This window comes from Octopus bimaculoides, chromosome 10 (assembly GCF_046866305.1).
Source record: "Octopus bimaculoides isolate indiv1 chromosome 10, ASM4686630v1, whole genome shotgun sequence".
Lineage (NCBI taxonomy): Eukaryota > Metazoa > Mollusca > Cephalopoda > Octopoda > Octopodidae > Octopus > Octopus bimaculoides.
The window spans coordinates 50,408,170-50,428,031 of NC_142937.1; the positions used below are offsets into that span (position 1 = coordinate 50,408,170).

At 36.8% G+C, this 19,862-nt stretch overlaps 1 protein-coding gene across 2 annotated transcripts in view; it reads left to right on the forward strand.

Annotated features, from left to right (window-relative positions):
- The window catches only part of LOC106875500 (5-formyltetrahydrofolate cyclo-ligase), a 54,945-nt gene extending 35,431 nt beyond the window's left edge, over positions 1 to 19,514 (forward strand). Inside the window, exon 4 of one of the 2 annotated variants that reach the window (XM_014923670.3) lies at positions 19,375 to 19,514. In XM_014923670.3, the coding sequence (XP_014779156.1) occupies positions 19,375 to 19,421 (47 nt within the window). In that variant the 3' untranslated portion in view covers positions 19,422 to 19,514. Of the gene's footprint in view, positions 1 to 12,478 lie in introns of both variants that reach the window. The other variant, XM_014923671.3, reaches the window with a different exon arrangement.
- Positions 19,515 to 19,862: the final 348 nt, after the last annotated feature.

Consider the following 19,862-nt stretch of genomic DNA (forward strand, 5'->3'; position numbering starts at 1 on the left):
CGATTTCACATAAAAAATCTTGCAAAACAAATATATATATATATATATATATATATACATACACACACACTATATATATATATATATATATATATATATATTAGAAAAAATACTAAGGTACTCAGATATCTGGATGGTTGTACATTTACAGATTTTTATTAATATGTCACATGTTTTTATAAATTAGTGCTTGCATCTATTCTAGTAGATTCTCCAGATTTGTGACATATTAATAAAAGACTGTAAATGTACAACCATCCAGATATCTGAGTACCTTATCATTTTTTTTAATGTAGAATTCCTGTACATCACCTTCAAACCTTCTAATATATATATATATATAAGGAAAGAATAAATGGAGCCCAATGGAAGACGGACAGCTGTTTAATGACCACTACACATGTTTCGATACAACATAGATTTACATATATACAGGATTTAAATTAAGTAACGGTTTACTTGTAAAGTAAGACCTAGTTGTATCTCTTCAGTTGTCTCCGTAAGTAAATGTTTGATTTCGATGCTATTACATCCAACTGACTCCTTTTTATTTTTCACACACGAGGAATGCCTAAGCCTAGAATTGGTAGTATACCATAATACTGCCAGCTATCTGGTAATTCTAAGGGTGAACAAGCTCTATTTTGTACTCTAATACGTTCTTAATGGAATACACCTCAACTATATATATATATTAATATAAATAATATATAAATATATGCATATATCCATACATATATGTACATACCTACATCTATATGTATACATACATGAATATATGGGTACAGGAAATCACAAAAAACGTTAAACACAATGAGAAACGAAAACAGAAAATGAACTTTTCTTTGAACAATGAAAAAGAACAGAGACGAGACATGTAACATAAAGAATATTTCCCTTCGTCAGTTCTCCCTGTTCCATCTACTCCGTGTTTCGATGCATATATATATGTGTGTGTGTGTAAAGTGTTTGTATGTAAATGAGTATCCAAATATCTGATTACATATATGTGCATATATATATATTTGTATATGCATGTATATATATTGTTCTAATTTTAGAGTGTACTTCTTTTCAGATCTATGAACTACTGACTGATTTTATATGTGTGTGTGTGTGTATGTATATATATATATATATATACGTGTGTGTGTGTGTGTGTGTGTAATATGTATGTGTGTATATATATATATATATATCTGTAAAAATATGTGACACTTATTCGGTAGCCATGATAAAACTCCGAGTTTTGGATGCCGGAGTGGGAACCCACGCCAGAAGAGATGTTGGCGTGAGTTCCCACCCCGGCATCCGAAACTCGGAGTTTTATCATAGCTATTGAATAAGTGTCACATTTTTTTACAGATGAATTCCTCTATTTACATAATATCGAGGTCTTTTTTCTTTCTTTTGTTGTCCTCTCTTTCCTTTCCTGAGCGTCCAGTAACACAATATCTGTATCACGTCCTCGCGTTGTTGTTTTTTGTTGTTTTTTTCGTCGTTTTTCTTGTTTGAACTCATTATATATATATATATATATATATATATATATAGTTTTTGTATTTAGTTTGCAAGATTCTTTGTGTGAATTCATGTGTTCAAGTATATTTTGTTGTGTCTGAGGAGAGTCATTCTGTTTTAATGCCTTATTAATTAACACACTCACCGGTTCGATTTCCACTCATTTACTTATTTATTTTTTCTAAAATTTTCATTGTTTCTTTCAACCTCTTCAATAGTACTTGACTCTGTCTGTTATCAGAGCTGCATTCTTTTTGTTTGTTTGTGCGCATCTGTGTGTGTCAGTGTGCATGTGTATACACATATGTGTGTGTGTGTGTGTATGTATTCATATGTATGTATGCATATATATGTATGCATGTGTTCACATTTGCATGTATGTATTCTGCATATTCATGTGTTTGTGTGTTGTATGTGTATGTGTGTATATGTGTATTTGTGTGTGTACCTCTGTCTCCTTGTGTGTGCGTGTTAGAGTGTGTCTATATGTATATATGTATGTATGTGTGTGCATGTGCTTGTCTGTCTGTTACATATGTACCTATCTATTTACGTATCTATCAGTTTATATATCCATTTACTTATTTATATATATATTTACATCTAACAAATCTGCCTGTGTATGTATAAACTGTGGGTATTGGTGTACAGAAGCAAAGACTGGGATAGGATACAGAGAGTTTGTTACAAAACAAACAGAGTGAACACATGGCACAAGGCCGACAAATATCAAGGAGTGATGTTTGTAGAAGCCACAGCCCATGGAGAACTAGCCTGAAGATTTAGGAAAGCTCTAAAAGAGGCCAAACTCAACATTAAGATCGTTGAAAAGCCAGGGAGTTCCACCAGATCACAATTATGTAGGACATACCCCTTTGAGAATACCACATGGTAGGTAAGATTAACCCTGGCATTAACTGTAGAACTAGAAATATAGTCTACAGCATAAGGTGCATAGAGGGTGCTTGTAAAGACAAGAACATGATATACATTGGTGAGACATCTAGAAGCATTACAGAGAGACTAAATGAACATTTGAAACAATGTAACGCCAAAAATCAGTCCTCCATACTCTACCAATATGCCAAAGATCAATATGGAGGCATACTGGGTTGACTTGACATCCACATTTTATCTATAGTTGAAGACACTTGCCCAAGTGGCCATGCAGAAGGACTGAACCTGGAACCATGTGGTTGAGAAGCAAACTTCTTACCTGAAGGAACCAACACTCAGACAAATGCAGGAGCACGTCCTCATAAATGAAACATCCCCAGTACTAAATAGGAGATATACATAGAAGGTAGTGATACCCCATACCCACAGTTTATACATACACAGGTAGATTTTTTAGTAGGTAAATGTATATACATATATAAGTAGGTAAATGGATATATAAGTAAACTGATAGATATGTAAATAGATAGGTACATAGGTAATATGGACAGACAAGCATACACACACACATACGTACACAAAAGAAGACTGAAACACATGATGATATACACACATGCACACTTCACATATGCCCACATAAGGACACATATGGAGACATACATCCATACATAGCAAATGCACATACATAATCACACAAACCCATATGGATAGACACACTCAAATATGCACACACAAGGAGACAGAGGTATATACACAAACATGAACACACAAACACATGAATATGCAGAATACATACATACAAATGTACACACATGCATGCATATATATATATATATATATATATATATATATATATATGCATACATACATACACACATACATACATACGTATATACATACATACATACATATATACATATACATACATACATACATACATACATATGTGTATATACTTGCACACTGACGTGTATGAACAAACAAACAAAAAGAATGCAACTCTGATAATGGACAGAGTCAATGACTATTGAAGTGGTTACAAGATGCAATGAAAATTTTAGAAAAAATAAATAAGTAAATGAGTAGAAATCAAACTGGTGAGTGTGTTAATTAATAAGGCATTAAAACAGAATGACTCTCCCAAGACACAATAATATATATATATATATGCATATGTATGTGTGCATCAGTATGTACTTGTATAGGATATATGCATGCATACATACATACATATATGTGTGTGTGTGTGTGTGTATATATGTATATATAACTGTATTTGTATATAACTGAACCATACTAGTAATAGAATAGTATATATGGAATTTTTGTTGTTTTTATTTTTTTAAATTTATTCTAAGTTTTGTTTTAATTTTCCTTTTTAAATTTATTTGTTTTAATTTTTCACAATGAAAAAACAAAAACAAAACAACAAGTGGTTTAGCAGAAAATTTTTTTTTAATGGAGAATAATTTGGATAAATAAATTTTTTTTTTACTGCATGTATGATCAATTCATTGTTTAAAATATTGTATGTTTAATTATGTATATTGCATTAGTATGTGTTTATGTAAGCATGCATCACTCCTGCTAATGGTTCTTTAACATTGTGAGGATGTTAAAATGATGTGTTGTTGTATCAAACCATTCTAGATGTCTCACAAAGTGATGTAATCAGCTGCATCAAGTGTAACTTTTGTTCTTTTTTTGTTTTGTTTTTTTTCTTTTCTTGCCATCATCATCAGGTGAGTCTGTAGTTTTAGCTTGATGGAGCACAGCTATGATCAAAAGCTTTCCTGCCATGTCCATCCTTTCTCTTTTTCTTCAGATATTGTATATCTAATGATACCTTATAGGTGCAGATATAGCTGTTGGCTTAAGAAGATTGATTCTCAACCATGTGTGGGTTAGTTTCACTGTGCTACAAATTGGGCTAGTTTTTTTTACTATAACCCCAGGCTAACCAATGCTTTTTGAGTGGAATTTTAAAGACAAAACTGTAAGTGGCTGAGATTTGCTGTTGAGCTCTCCTTTTAGTTCTCAAAAAGTCTACACCTGTTGAGGGATAACTCTGTCACTGAACAGGATGCTAGTCTCTTGTAGAATTTGTCAGCTGTAGAAATTAAAGTCGCTACATGGTATAGTGGTTAGGGTGTAGGACTCACAGTTATTAGGTTGTGGGATCAATTCTTGAACCTGGTAGTGCATTGTGTTATTGAGCAAAACACTTCATTTCATGTTATGTCAAAATACTTAGCTGAAAATCAGTATCTGAAGGTTAAATCTGCTACAGAATGGTGTTCTGCTCAGAGAGCATAGGAGAGTAGTCTTGTATGTTATACCTGAATACCATCTAAATCTGGACATCCAGTGTCATGTTCCTGTAGGTATGAGGGATGCAGACTATATGCAAAAGTAGATGACAAGGGACCACAACAAGTTGCAAGCATAGGAAAATAGATATATAAAATAATGCTGCTGTTGCTGATGAGAATGATGGCAACTGCTTTTAGTTTTCTTTCTCAAATTTCTATTAAAATCATAACTTTGTGATATTTAATTGCATTTTGGTACAAGATCACATATATTTTTTTTACATATTTGCATATAGTCTGTTACACACACACACACACACACACACACACACACACTTCAATAGCTTTATTGCTATTTACACAAACTTGCTGTGTAACAGAAGACTGTGACTATACTCATGAGTACTTGGCCTACTGCTATGTGATTTAACATCACTACCTACTGCATGGGTGCCTTTTAGACAGCTTACTGGATTCCAAGCATTCAGGCCACAAATTCCTCCCATACAGATCCAGTTCTACCCATAGCTTTACTGTAGATGTTGATTAATATACAGATGTTCAGGATGGGCATCACTTGCATCAACTGCCCAATCAGAGTGTGAGTTGCAAATGTCCTGAACATTGTCTTTGCCCTCCTGTCTAAATTATCAACAATAACAGAAAAATAAAAATACTTAACAGGTACAAGCATGGCTGTATAGTTAAGAAGCTTGCAGTTTGCTTTTCAACCACATAGTTTCAAGTTCAATCCCACCTCATGGCACTTTAGGCAAATATCTTCTACTGTAGCTACTAGGTCAACTAATGCCTTATCTCTGCCATACTGCCTGACAACCAGTGTTGGTTTGTTTATGCCCCCATAACTTAGTGATTCAGCAAAAGAGATTGATAGAATAGGTACCAGACTTAAAAAATAAGTACTATTCAATTAAACCCTTCAAAGCTGTGTTCCAGAATGGCCACGGTTCAATGCCTCAAACAAATAAGAGAGAACTTATATGACAGGAACATAAAATATAAAATATAAGCCAAATAAGAAAAAAATGTATATATATTTTACACGGTTAGAATATAAAACATTAAAGAAAATAACTCAAATGTTATAATTGCTACAATAAAGTTATCAAGCAATAAAAAAAATGCAGTAAAAAGTGTATGACTAACATAATAAGGACATGAAATAGTGATAAAAATACCTGAAAAAATATTTAACATAAGGATACGGAAATATAAAAAAATGAATGAAATAAGTCAAAAAATCCGATCAAAAATATGTAACTGGCACAAGGAGATGAAACTAACAAAAAAAAAAATGAAAAACAAACAACTGACTCTATACCATTATGAATCTATAAAAAAAAATATGAAAAAAGAAAACTGACGCGATAAAGATAGGAAACTAAATATGATGAACAGCAAAAAAGATATTATGAATAAAAAAAAAGGAGAATATTACATAACAAGGTTTAAATAGAAAAATATATATTATAACTGATATGATAAATGTAGAAAAATATCACTATCTACCCACAAATTCATACCTCATGTATGGAAAGAAAACTAAAAAAAAACATGAAATACATGACTAATGCAATAAAGATACCAATGAATAACAGAGTACATAGCTTAGATGATAACTCAATTATTAACACACCATTAAACTCCAATTTCAATGCAATAAAAACTAGCAGAATAAACTTGCATGTATATATGAAATTTGCTGAAGTGATAGTTGAGAGCAACGTTTAGAATAATAAAAAAGCAAAAAGTGTAACTTTTACATGTGCTTTTGAATTGGAATGTTTTCAACAGCTGTTTTAATTGGAGTAAAAACATTTTTTTTTTATAATTGTATAATTAATGTACATAATTAATTAATTTACATGTGATAGGTTACCCATCTTGTTAGGAGAATATATGAAGCTGAAAAAAGGGGTAAAATGTATGTGCCATGGTAAGATATAATACTATATAAAACAAAAATGTAACTAATAACTGATGTAATAAAGACATAAAACTATTTTATAAAAGAATGTAGAAGAAAACACAACTGGCATGATAAAGACTGATTAGGACAGAAACTATAAGAAAAACAATTATATATATATATGTGTATACATACGCACGCGCGCACACACACACACACACACACACACACACACACACACACACACACACACACATGCATATACATATATGTATAGTTAAGTTATACTCTGTTAAGAAAATAGTAGAGTACAGTATAAAGCTCATCCACCTTCAGCAGTAGTATTATACCTACTACCAGATTTGTATTGGGGCTTCTGTAGTGTGTGAAAGGATAATTGAATAAATTAGAGTCAATAAGAAGGAGTTCAGAGGAACATTTATTTGTAATCACTACAATTGTTTCCATGCAGCACAGTTCTCCAGGTTCACAGGTATTTGGTTGTGTAACCATTTCTCTGCATTATTATATCTTGTGTTTCATCAGGTGATATACAAATATTATTTCTGTGTTCCGTAAACTCAAATTCTCGGCTTTGAGCACATCCTTTCTTTCTGTCATGGCTTGCAAGGTAGTAGTAACCACTCATCATCATCATCGTTTAACGTCTGCTTTCCATGCTAGCATGGGTTGAACAATTTGACTGAGGATTGGCGAACCAGCTGGCTACACCAGGCTCCCATCTGATCTGGCAGTGTTTCTACAGCTGGATGCCCTTCCTAATGCCAACCACTCCAAGAGTGTAGTGTGTGCTTTTACATGCCACTGGCACGAGGGCCAGTCAGGCGGTACTGGCAACAACCACGCTCAAATGGTGTTTTTTATGTGCCACCTGCACAGGAGTCAGTCCAGCGGCACTGGCAACAACCTCGCTCGAATGTTTTGTTCACGTGCCAGTAAGGCAACGCTGGTAACGATCATACTCAAAAAGTGCTTTTTATGTGCCACCGGCAGGGAAGTCAGACAGATGCTCTGGCAATGATCCTGCTTGGATGGTGCTGTTAGCGCTCCACTTGCACGGGTGCCAGTCATCAAATTTGGTTCAATCTCGATTCAGTATATATATACATATATATCATCATCATTGTTTAACGTCCGCTTTCCATGCTAGCATGGGTTGGACGATTAGACTGAGGACTGGTGAACCAGATGGCTACACCAGGTTCCAATCTGATTTGGCAGAGTTTCTACAGCTGGATGCCCTTCCTAATGCCAACTACTCTGAGAGTGTAGTGGGTGCTTTTACATGCCACCGGCACGAAGGCCAGTCAGGTGGTACTGGCAATGGCCACGCTTGAAATGGTGTGTTTTATGTGCCACATGCACAGGAGCCAGTCCAGCGGCACTGGCACAATCTCGCTCGAATGTCTTTACACGTTCCACCAGCACAAGTGCCAGGAAGGCGACGCTGGGCACAGGTGCCATCATGATTTCGCTTTCGCTTGCCCCAACAGGTCTTCACAAGCCAAGTTTCGTGTCCAATGAAGGAGACAACGTTGGCATGGGTGCCAGTCGTCGAATTTAGTTCGATTTCGATTCTGATTTCACTTGCCCCAACAGGTCTTCGCAAGTGGAGTTTTGTGTCCAATGAAGGAAGGTATGCATAAGTGGGCTGGCTAGACCCCTGGCAGAGGCCTTAGATTTAGGTCTCACTTGGCTTGCCGGGTCTTCTCACGCACAGCGTATTTCCAAAGGTCTCGGTCAGAAGTCATCGCCTCAGTGAGGCCCAATGTTCGAAGGTCTTGCCTCACCACTTCATCCCAGGTCTTCCTGGGCCTACCTCTTCCACAGGTTCCCTCAACTGCTAGGGAGTGGCACTTTTTCACACAGCTATCATCATCCATTCTCGCCACATGACCATACCAGCGCAATCGTCTCTCTTGCACACCACATCTGATGCTTCTTAGGTTCAACTTTTCTCTCAAGGCACGTATACCTGTCTAGTAAGCACACTGACATTACACATCCATCGGAGCATACTGGCTTCATTCCTTGCGAGCCTACGCATATCTTCAACAGTCACAGCCCATGTTTCACTGCCATGAAGCATGGCTGTTCGTACACATGCGTCATACAGTCTGCCTTTTACTCTGAGCAAGAGGCCCTTTGTCACCAGCAGAAGTAGGAGCTCTCTGAACTTTGCCCAGGCTATTCTTATTCTAGCAGCTACACTTTCAGCGCATCTTTCCCCACTACTAACTTGGTCACCTAGATAGCGGCAGCTATCAACTATGTCTAGTTTTTCTCCATGGAATGTGGCAGAAGTTGTTTTCTGTGACACTTATTCGGTAGCCATGATAAAACTCCGAGTTTTGGATGCCAGGGTGGGAACCCATACCAACATCTCTTCAGTTATCTGGCCATTGAAAATTCCTGTGAAAAATGACCGTTAAACAAAGGTAAATTACTGTGTGGTTGACCGTTATTAAGACAAAAGAGCTATAAACCCCTAAGTAAGGGGAGGGGGTAAAAGTAAGGGAGTAAAAAGTCTATAGTATTCGCGTAAGCGCACTAATCCGTATATGTATATACTAAACCACCCTTGCTTGAAACACGCGCATGCTCACCCATATACTCACCAAAAACTATACATATATGTACATATACATATATATATACCTGCATACACATGCGCACTCAACAACCTCGCACCCATACACACGCACGCATTGAGGGGTGAATGTGATATATGAAGAACACATTGAGTAGATGATATGTAGTGGACGTAGGTGACAACTGAAGCGATTGGATTGGTTGAAGGCTGGATTTAGAGAATGGTAGGTTAGGAGTGGAGTGAAGAATAACAGAGTAGTAATGATAAAACAATAAACAGGAGAAGGATGAGAAAAAGAGAGAGATATGAGTGATTGGGTAGATTATGAGAGTGTAGGGGAGGGAGAAGCTGGAGTAGTGCATGGCGGGATTGAGAGATGTGGTGGCAGAGAAGGTGAAATGATTTGGTGGGTGGTGGTGTCATGTAAAGTGTGGGTGGAAAGAACAATATTATGGATTAGTGAATGGTTTTGGGTAGTAAAAAAGGTTAGTAGTATCACAGAAAAGCTACAGCTAGAAAATCAAAGGATTGTGGGAGAAATTGATCAAAGGGCCCATTTGTGAAAATATATATATTAATCACACACACATGCAGTGCATCAAGGGTTTAGTTTCACAGAATTGGGCAAGGGTTCTTGAGAACCACATGTCACAAGTTATACTAGTCCTGTGTCATCTTCTGTGAGGTTCAAGGTCCTGAGATCAGCCTTCACCACTTTGTCCTATGTCTTCCTGAAAAAGCAACGTTTTGAACTCACAACACTTTTGCATAATAGCAACAATATCTATCTATCTATTTATCTCTCTCTCTCTCTCTCTCTCTCTCTCTATATATATATATATATATATATATATATATATATATATATATATGTATATGTGGTTCGTTGCCAGTGCCCCTGGACTGGCTCATGTGCGGGCGACGCCCCTGGGCCGACACATGAGGTTTTTCGAGCGAGATCATTGCCGGTGCCCCTGGACTGGCCCATGTGCGGGCAACACATGAAATCTTTCGAGCGAGATCGTTGCCGGTGCCCCTGGGCCGGCTCTTGTGCGGGTGACACATGAGGTTTTTCGAGCGAGATCGTTGCCGGTGCCCCTGGACTGGCTCATGTGCGGGCGACACATGAAATCTTTTGAGCGAGATCGTTGCCAGTGCCCCAGGACTGGCTCTGGTGTGGGTGACACATGAAATGTTTTGAGCGGGACTAGATCGTTGCCGGTGCCCCTGGACTAGCCCATGTGCGGGCAACACATGAAATCTTTCGAGCGAGATCGTTGCCGGTGCCCCTGGGCCGGCTCTTGTGCGGGTGACACATGAGGTTTTTCGAGCGAGATCATTGCCGGTGCCCCTGGACTGGCTCATGTGCGGGCGACACGTGAAATCTTTTGAGCAAGATCATTGCCAGTGCCCCCGGACTGGCTCTTGTGTGGGTGACACATGAAATGTTTTGAGTGGGACGGGATCGTTGCCAGTGCCCCTGGACTGGCTCATGTGCAGGCGACACATGAAATCTTTCAAGTGGGATCGTTGCCAGTGCCCCTGGATTGACTCATGTGCGGGCGACACATGAAATCTTCCGAGCGGGATCGTTGCCGGTGCCCCTGGGCTGGCTCTTGTACGGGTGACACATGAGGTTTTTCGAGCGAGATCGTTGCCAGTGCCCCCGGACTGGCTCTTGTGCTGGTGACATATGAAATTTCTTTGAGCGAGATCGTTGCCGGTGCCCCTGAACTGGCTCTTGTGTGGGGTTGTTGTAGGATTTTCGAGCGAGGTTGTTGCTGGTGCCCCTGGACTGGCTCTTGTGCGGGTGACACATGAGGTTTCTCGAGCGGGATGAGCGTGGCCGTTGCCAGTACCGCCTGATTGGCCTTTGTGCGGGTGACACGTAAAAGCACCCACCGCCTGACTGGCCTTCGTGCAGGTGACACGTAAAAGCACCCAGTACACTCTCTGAGTGGTTGGCGTTAGGAAGGGCATCCAGTTGTAGAAACACTGCCAAATCAGATTGGAGCCTGGTGTAGCCATCTGGTTTCACTAGTCCTCAGTCAAATCGTCCAACCCATGCTAGCATGGAAAACGGACGTTAAACGACGACGATATGTATATGTATATTAGAGATCTATACAAATCAAATTGTTATATATAAAAGATGGAGGTGGAAATAGCACAGAAGTAAGTCTAAGACATTTCAATTTAAGAGGGAATTTAATAAAAATGATTTAAAAATTATATAAAGAAAATGTTACTGGTTTCAATGTATCCCATCTTATCAAATACCAGTAAACCACACGCATACACACAAGTGGAGACACTCAGAAGAATACATCTAACCTAAAGAAAAATCCTAATTCTTTCTTCAAGACATTCTTCACAACATACACATCTATCAACTCACAGCTGGTCACTTTCCAAACATATTGAAAGGACATTCAACACAATACACACACACTGGTGGACATAAAACCCATTCAATAAATGTTTTTTTAGCCACTCTCTTGGCAGGAATACACAAAGATTTCTTTCATGCAGTAGACACCCTTCTTTCACTCTCTAATACTTTGAACTCTATACCAAACTATATTTAATGAAGACTTCAACAAAAAGTCTCCAGATATGTTCTTCCCCCCACCCCCACCCCACCCCACACTCACACAAGACAGAAGATAAATTGTTTTTACTTCAAATTTTTATAAATTTTTACTGATATTTGATAAGATGAGATACATTGAAACCGGTAATATTTTCTTTACATAATTTTAAAATCATTTTTATTAAATTCCCTCTTAAATTGAAATGCTAGACTCCTGTGCTATACCCACCTCCATCTTTTATACATACATACATACATACATACACACACACACACACACACACACACACACACAAATAAAAACACACTCACACACACACACACATATATATATATATATATATATATATATATATATATATATATATATATATATATATATATATATAAGGTATATAAATTTATAAATATATATATGAGAGGTTTTGGTATCCAGAAGATCCAAAAGCCATGCCATTACCTGTTCCACACAACATATTCCTTGGATAATGGAACAGCAAATTTAACATCCAACATATGTCTATTTTTATTATTATATTTCCCTTTATATTTCCTATATTTCTACTATTTCCTTCTATTTAACTTTCTCATATCATCTCTACGGAGGACAGAGACCCCCTTCAGTCACGAATGACCATGGGATTGCACCTAGAAAGTTACCCTCCAAGGCACAAATCCGGGCAAGGTTGTTTATGGAAGACCAGCAGTTGCCCATGCATACCAGCCTCCCCTCTCCATGCTACCGATGTCATCCAAAGGAAAGGCAAAGGCCGATACAGCTTGGCACCAGTGACATCGTAACTCATTTCTACAGCTGAGTGAACTGGAGCAAGGTGAAATAAAGTGTTTTGCTCAAGAACACAACACGCAACCCAGTCCAGGATTCAAACTCACAACCTCACAGTCGTAAGTTCGACGCTCTAACCACTGAGCCATGTACCTTCATATCATCTCTAATGATGGGATATCTTTTATATCCCTGAAACAGCTGTAAGACTACCCTTCTCTTTATAAAATGTCCTGGAAATTTTATACTGCCTTGGCTTTGTTGTTTCATTTTATTTAACCTATAAATATATATATATAAATATCATCATTGTTTTACATCTGCTTTCCATTCTGGCATGGGTTGGACAGTTTGACTGAGGACTGGCAAGCCAGTAGGCTGCACCAGGCTCCAGTCTAATCTGGCAAGGTTTCTACAGTTGGATGCCCTTCATACATATATATATATATATATTATGTATCTGTGACATGTCCTTGTTTATGGTAAATTTTATCTGTACACAAACTTTGTGTAAAAGATATGTACAATGTTTGTGTGTATATATGTATGTATGTACATATGTGCGTATATTTAAAGACAAACACACCACACACACACACACACAGATTAATTAATTTTATTGTTCCCATAATTATGAGAATTTTTGGAAGCTACTGCTATTTTTTCTTGCATATAAATGCAATAGTGATGATGATGATGACTATATACACTTCCACAGAGCAATAATAATAGCACTTATAATAATGATGGTAAAGGTTGTTTTTTAAATTTCCACAGACTCAAAAACTTAAATATTTTTAGGAAAAATCTTTCAAATCAACCTTAGTATGTACCTAGTGCTTTTTTAAAAATCAAATAATAATAATATTAATAATAATAATAATAATCATAGTAATAATATGATGATGATAATAATATAGAAACCTTAAAACAAAGTGTATGGGTGAAAACATTGAAGGTGCAATGCCACACTGATCACACATAGCAGTTCCAGCAAAACAGGTTATTCATAACCAGAGAAAATCTTTTAAGAGCTTAGGAGATACAGAAGATAATATACCTCCTGAAGCAGAGGAAACCTGCCAGTTTAGGAATAGCGTCTGGAACAAGAGGTTTCCCACAACCACAGTGTTGAGCGGATTCATTCCATGAGATCTGAACTCAATCACGCTGAGGCTCCACAACAAGATCATGTATGCATAACAACAGAAAAAACAAAACTTCCAAACTGGAAAGCAGCAGGATCAGACAGAATCCTAGGCTACTGGCTCAAGTGGTTTAGGTCAACACACAAATGAATTATGTTGCAATTAAACAAATGCCTACAGAGTGGTGCAGTTCCAGAATGGATTGTAGAGGGAAAGACAACATTGTTGATGAAAGATTGATCAAAGGACAATGAGGTTGGCAAGTACCAACCCATTACTTGTCTTAACATCTTATGGAAAGTGTTAACAGGCATTCTCACAGGGAAAATATATACGCTCCTTGCGGAAAACAATCTAAATCCAGTAAAACAAAAGGGATGCTGAAAAGGATCCAAGTGCACTAAGGACCACCTTGCAATTGACAAGGTCATAATGAAGAATACCATAAAAACTTATGCATGACCTGGATAGACCTTAAAAATGCTTATGAGATGTTGCCGCATTCGTGGATTTTGGAAACACTCGATATGTGTGGAGTAGCGGAGAACATGTGTGCACTGATTACAAACAGCATGCCTAGTTGGAAAACATGTCTTTTCTGTAATAACCAGCACTTAGTTGAGGTAACAATCAAAAGAGGTATCTTTCAGGGAGATTCCTGTCCAGCTTTGTTATTTGTTATAGCCTTGATCCCACTTTCTGTAGTTCTATGCAAAGTCAACGTGCACTTTGAGCTGAGAAAGAATGGACTTCATCTCAATCACCTTCTCTTGATTTAAAACTGTTTGCAAAACAGAGCCTGAAATGGAGAGGCTGGTCAAGACTGTGCAGATATGCAGCAAAGATTTAAGGCTGGAATTCAGGATCTCAAAGTGTGCGGTACTCACTTTGAAACAAGGTAAAAGAGCAGATTGTAGGGGCATAGAACTGCCAAATGGAGAGCAAATGGGAGACCCAGATGATGATGGGTACAGGTATCTTGTGATCCTGGAGTTGGATAATATCTTGCACAGAGAAATGAAAGTCAAGGTCAACACTGCATATTTGAAGCGCCTCACACTTTACTTGAAGTCAAAATCCAATGCAAGGAACCTTGTGACTGCCATCAACATATGGGCTGTTGCTGTAGTCTGCTATAGTGCACCCTTCTGAAATGGACATGAGTAGAGATTAACCAAATTGATTGCACTATCCAAAAGACAATGAGAATGCATGATGCCCTCCATCCAAAGGTGAACATATTTAGATTCTACATGAAGAGGTATAAAGGTGGACATATGGGAGTGCATCAACAGTGAAAGAAGAAACATGGCAGAGTATTTGGTAAACATCAAACAAGACATGCTACAGTATGCTACTAATGCAGAAGGATTTACCAGCAATGAACTTGAGAGTGCTAATGAATTCTGATCATGAATAGCCAACAAGAGAGAAGAAACTCTACTCTGTATGGAAATACATGGCCAGTTCCACCATGAAACTAACAACTTAAAAGACCAGGAAGCATACTGGAGGTGGCTCAGCAAGGGTGACCTTAAAAAAGACTGAACGTCTAATCATTGCTGCCCTAGACCAAGCATTGAATAGCAACTCAGTGAAACGGGATATATACCATACAAGTGCATCAAACCTCTGCAGAATGTGTGGGAAGAAAGTCAAAAGCATGTCTCACATTGTTAGTGCTTGTGAAAGTTTTGCACAGAAAGAGTACAAGTGCAGACACAACAAGGTAACCCAAAACCTTCACTGGCTACTATGCTGGAAGTATGGATATGAGGTAATAGGTGCTTGGTATCAACATACACTGGAAAAGATAATGGATGAAAACAGGAAGGTAAAGATCTTCTGAGACTTTGACTTCCAGACAGAAAAGTTATTAGAGCACCAAAGGCCAGATACAGTAACCTTTAGGAGGGACAAACAAGAGTACCTAATAATCAACATAGCAGTGCCAGATCATATTATCATTAAAGAAAGAGAAAAGATTGATAAATATGGAAACCTGAGAATTGAGATTGCCAAGATGTGGCAGCTATGAGAGTCAAATGGTTGTCATTGGAGCATTGGGTTCAATACCACTGAACCTTAAGAAACATCTGTAAACTTTAGAAATACCCTACAATCCTGGTTTATTGCAAAAATCAGCTTTACTTAGAACTGCATGCATATTGCATAAAGTATTGTCTGTCTGAGGTCCTTATTGTGACTTGATAGACAATACAAACTCGCAGTAGACATCATCAATCTACATCACAATACTGGATATTGTGCAACGTCTTCAATAATGATAATTCACGATTTAAGCACAAGGACAGCAATTTTGAGGAAAATGGATTAGTAGCACTTAGCTGCTACTTTATTTCATTGACTCTGAAAAGATGAAAAGCAAAAGGTGATGTTGACAAGATTTGAACTCAGAATGTAAAGATTTAGAAGAAATACTACAAAGCATTCAAAAATAGAATACTTAATACAGACATAGAGTGAAGCATATGTATAGGTGAAATAAATTTTGGAGATGCTTTTCTCCACACAGAAACTGCAGGAGTTATTCAGAAGTTTTTCAAGCTCTTCTAAAACTATTGCTGTGTTGGAAACCCTTCCAGATCATCTGCAGGTATCTCAGGGTCACAAGCATTTCACCCCTTAACCTATATGCTTTGCCTCATCTTAATTTTTAATTCTTTTCCATCATATATATATATTCTTTTCTACTCTAGGCACAAGGCCCAAAATTTTGGGGGAGGGGGCCAGTTGATTACATCGATCTCAGTACGCAACTGGTACTTAATTTATCGACCCTGAAAGGCAAAGTCAACCTCGGCGGAATTTGAACTCAGAATGAAAAGACAGACAAAATACCACTAAGCATTTCATCCAGCGTGCTAATGTTTCTGCCAGTTCGCCGCCTTCCCATCATATATATATTGGCATGGCTGTGTGATTAGGAAGCTTGCTTCTCAATCACATGGATTCAAATTCAGTCCCACTGCGTAGCACCTTGGGCAATTGTCTTCTGCTATAGTCTCAGGCCAATTGAAACTTTGTGATTGTATTTCGAAAGTAGAAGTTCCCATTGTGTATGTAAGTGCTTGTGCCTCCTCACAGAGAGGAGAGAATATACACACACACACATGCATATATATATATATGTGTGTGTGTGTGTATACATGTATCTGTGTGTGTGTGTGCGTATAATAAGGTTAATTCTTATTAAAGGTTTAATATTATGAGTAAATAGATAACTAATTATTGAGACGTAAAATATCTAAGTTTCTATTAAGCATAATGAAGAATTCTTATCCTTAGTTTTTATTCTTTAGTTATCCAGTGACATCATCAATAATTGTATACAAAAATACTCTTTTTTAGGTTATTTTTCAATGTAGATTTCTAATTGTCATAATGTAGAATTCTTGAAATTTTTTTCATTTGATACATACACATATATATATATATATATATATCTTGCTTCCTAACCACATGGTTCTGGGTTCAGTCCCACTGTATGGCACCTGGGGTAAGTGTCTTCTACTATAACCTTGAGCCTGCCAAAGCCTTGTGAGTGGATTTGGTAGAAAGAAACTGAAAGAAGCCCGTTGTATATATGTATATGTTTGTATGTTGGTATGTTTACATCCCTGTAACTTAGCGATTTGGCAAAACAAACTGATAGAATAAGTACTAGGCTTACAAAGAATAAGTCCTGGGGTCTATTAGTTCAACTAAAGGTGGTGCTCCAGCATGGCCATAGTCAAATGACTGAAACAAGTAAAAGTATACACACACACATATATTGTAGAGTACTGTTATAATTCCAACATTGAGAAAACTACAACTTCTAAGGGGAAACAGAGGAGTTGTCATAGGACTCTGGCTGGGAATATTCAAGTTGGCAGATGTTGTAGAGTCAGGTGAAAGTAGGTAAGTGAGAGATGTGGACAGATATGTGTATTCTTCCTTTCTTTCTTTCTCTTTCTCTCTCTCTCTCTCTCTCTCACACACACACACACACACTCACACACACATAAATAACGTTCCCCTTTTACTACACATTGAAAGTTTTTGATATGTTTATCAATATATAGTGAAGCTACAAAATTAATTCAAAACAATGTGAATAATTATAACAATATTGGTTTCAGCACATGATTTCAAATCAAAATTCTTGCAAAACTAATTTTTAAAAAATCTTGCAAAGCAAATTATAAAAATGGATGATGTTTATTTTTGGAACTGCTTTTTTTAAAAAATCTTCTTTGATTTCTTATGTATTTCATTGATTTAGTAATTTTTCATTGCAAACGTTTTATTTTAATTTTCTTCTTTATTTTTAGTTCATTTTTTTTTTCCATATTTTTTCTTAGATTCTGAGTTTTTGTGAAACATTCATATAATTCCAGCCTTTAGAATACTAAAATTAGAATACTGTATGAAGTTCCTTCAAATAATAAATAACAGTGAATTAATTTCTTTAGTTAATTTACATGCTTAGAGGAAAAGACTATCTGATGTTTCTTCGCAGGCAAGAGAGGACAACTATAGGCATGTTATGGTTTATTAAATCTCATCAGTGTAACAAAGCCTAGCTAAGCCTACAGATCAAATAACTATTTATAGTTTCATATAAATTGAAAAGATAAGAAGATACAACAAATGCAGCTTTCAATCTAAAGGGATCTTAACAGATAAAGGCATAGCTTCAACAGTATCCTTTTTATCCCAACCTATATACAAGCTATATAAGCTGATCTTCATTAAATAGCTACCTTCATAGCATGGAATTACATGTCATATATTGACTTGATCTAAATCCCTTATCTGTTGGACAAGACTCTCTGCTACTCATCTACTTGCCCTGCTATATACATGAGATCATGTGATCCAAGAACTGTAGAATAAGTGTTTGTTCAGATTGTTGACACCTTTCACTTGTAATGTATTCTTCATGATTATTCAAGTTTGAGAGGGAAAAAACAAAAACAAAATCAAGAAGGAAAAATCCCAACATCCTTTGATTTCACTCTTTGAGTTCTCATCTAATTATAGTTGAAAGAAGACCTGATGGTAAATAAACTGATGTTGGTGCCAAGAATATGGTACAGGTAAATCTAAAAACTCAATCTTTAGTGACATGACAGTGATAATAATAAATAATGGTATGTGTAGAAATAAATTTGTGTAAATAAAATTGACACCAAATGGAGAATGTAGTTGGTAACTACAACACAGAGTCTATACATGGTAGAAGAATATTGGTGTGTTTCTGGACAAGGAACTTTGAATTGTATTCTTACAGATACTTTCCTTGGTTTTATCTGTTGGTAATTGTGAATCAGAGCTGGCAAATTTACCTGTGATAGACAAGCTTGACATACCTTTCATCATGCATTGCCTCATATTAAAAGCCTGTATTGTATCTTCCACCTTTGCTGTATATAAATACACACACACACACACATGAATGTTTACCCAAGAGAAACCCATAAATGTAGACTCTTATATTCGTAAAACATATCATCAAATCCAGAAAATGATGAAATTCTTGATGCTTTTTTATATATCTTTTAAGCTGCCATTACAAGAAAACATTCAAATGATGGAATTTTGGAAATTTGATTCTGTTTGAAGTAAAATGTATAAAAGACACATTAAAAATTTTGTATTTTGCAAAATAAAAATAAATACTAAAAAAAAAGAAATGCTTTTAAATTGATGTTGTATTTATTTATTTCCCTTATCTATCTTTCCCTTTATCTATCTCTAACTATTGCTCTCTATTTTACTTTATCCATGTGATTAAGAAGTTTACTTTCAGGTTTGTTCTCATTGATTGGCTCTGTGGATAGGCATCTTCTACTTGTTCTGATCCACGGCTCACTTCCTGTGCTTGTGATGCTTCATCAACCAAGAGGCAGTGGAAGCTTCAGTGAAGGAATTCTTCATCTTGAAGGACAATAACTGGTATCGGCATGGGATCAAAGAACTAGCAGAAAGGTGTCTTCAGACGGTGCAGCATGGTGGCTTCTACTTTGAATGCTAGGTTGTTTTTGTTGTAAC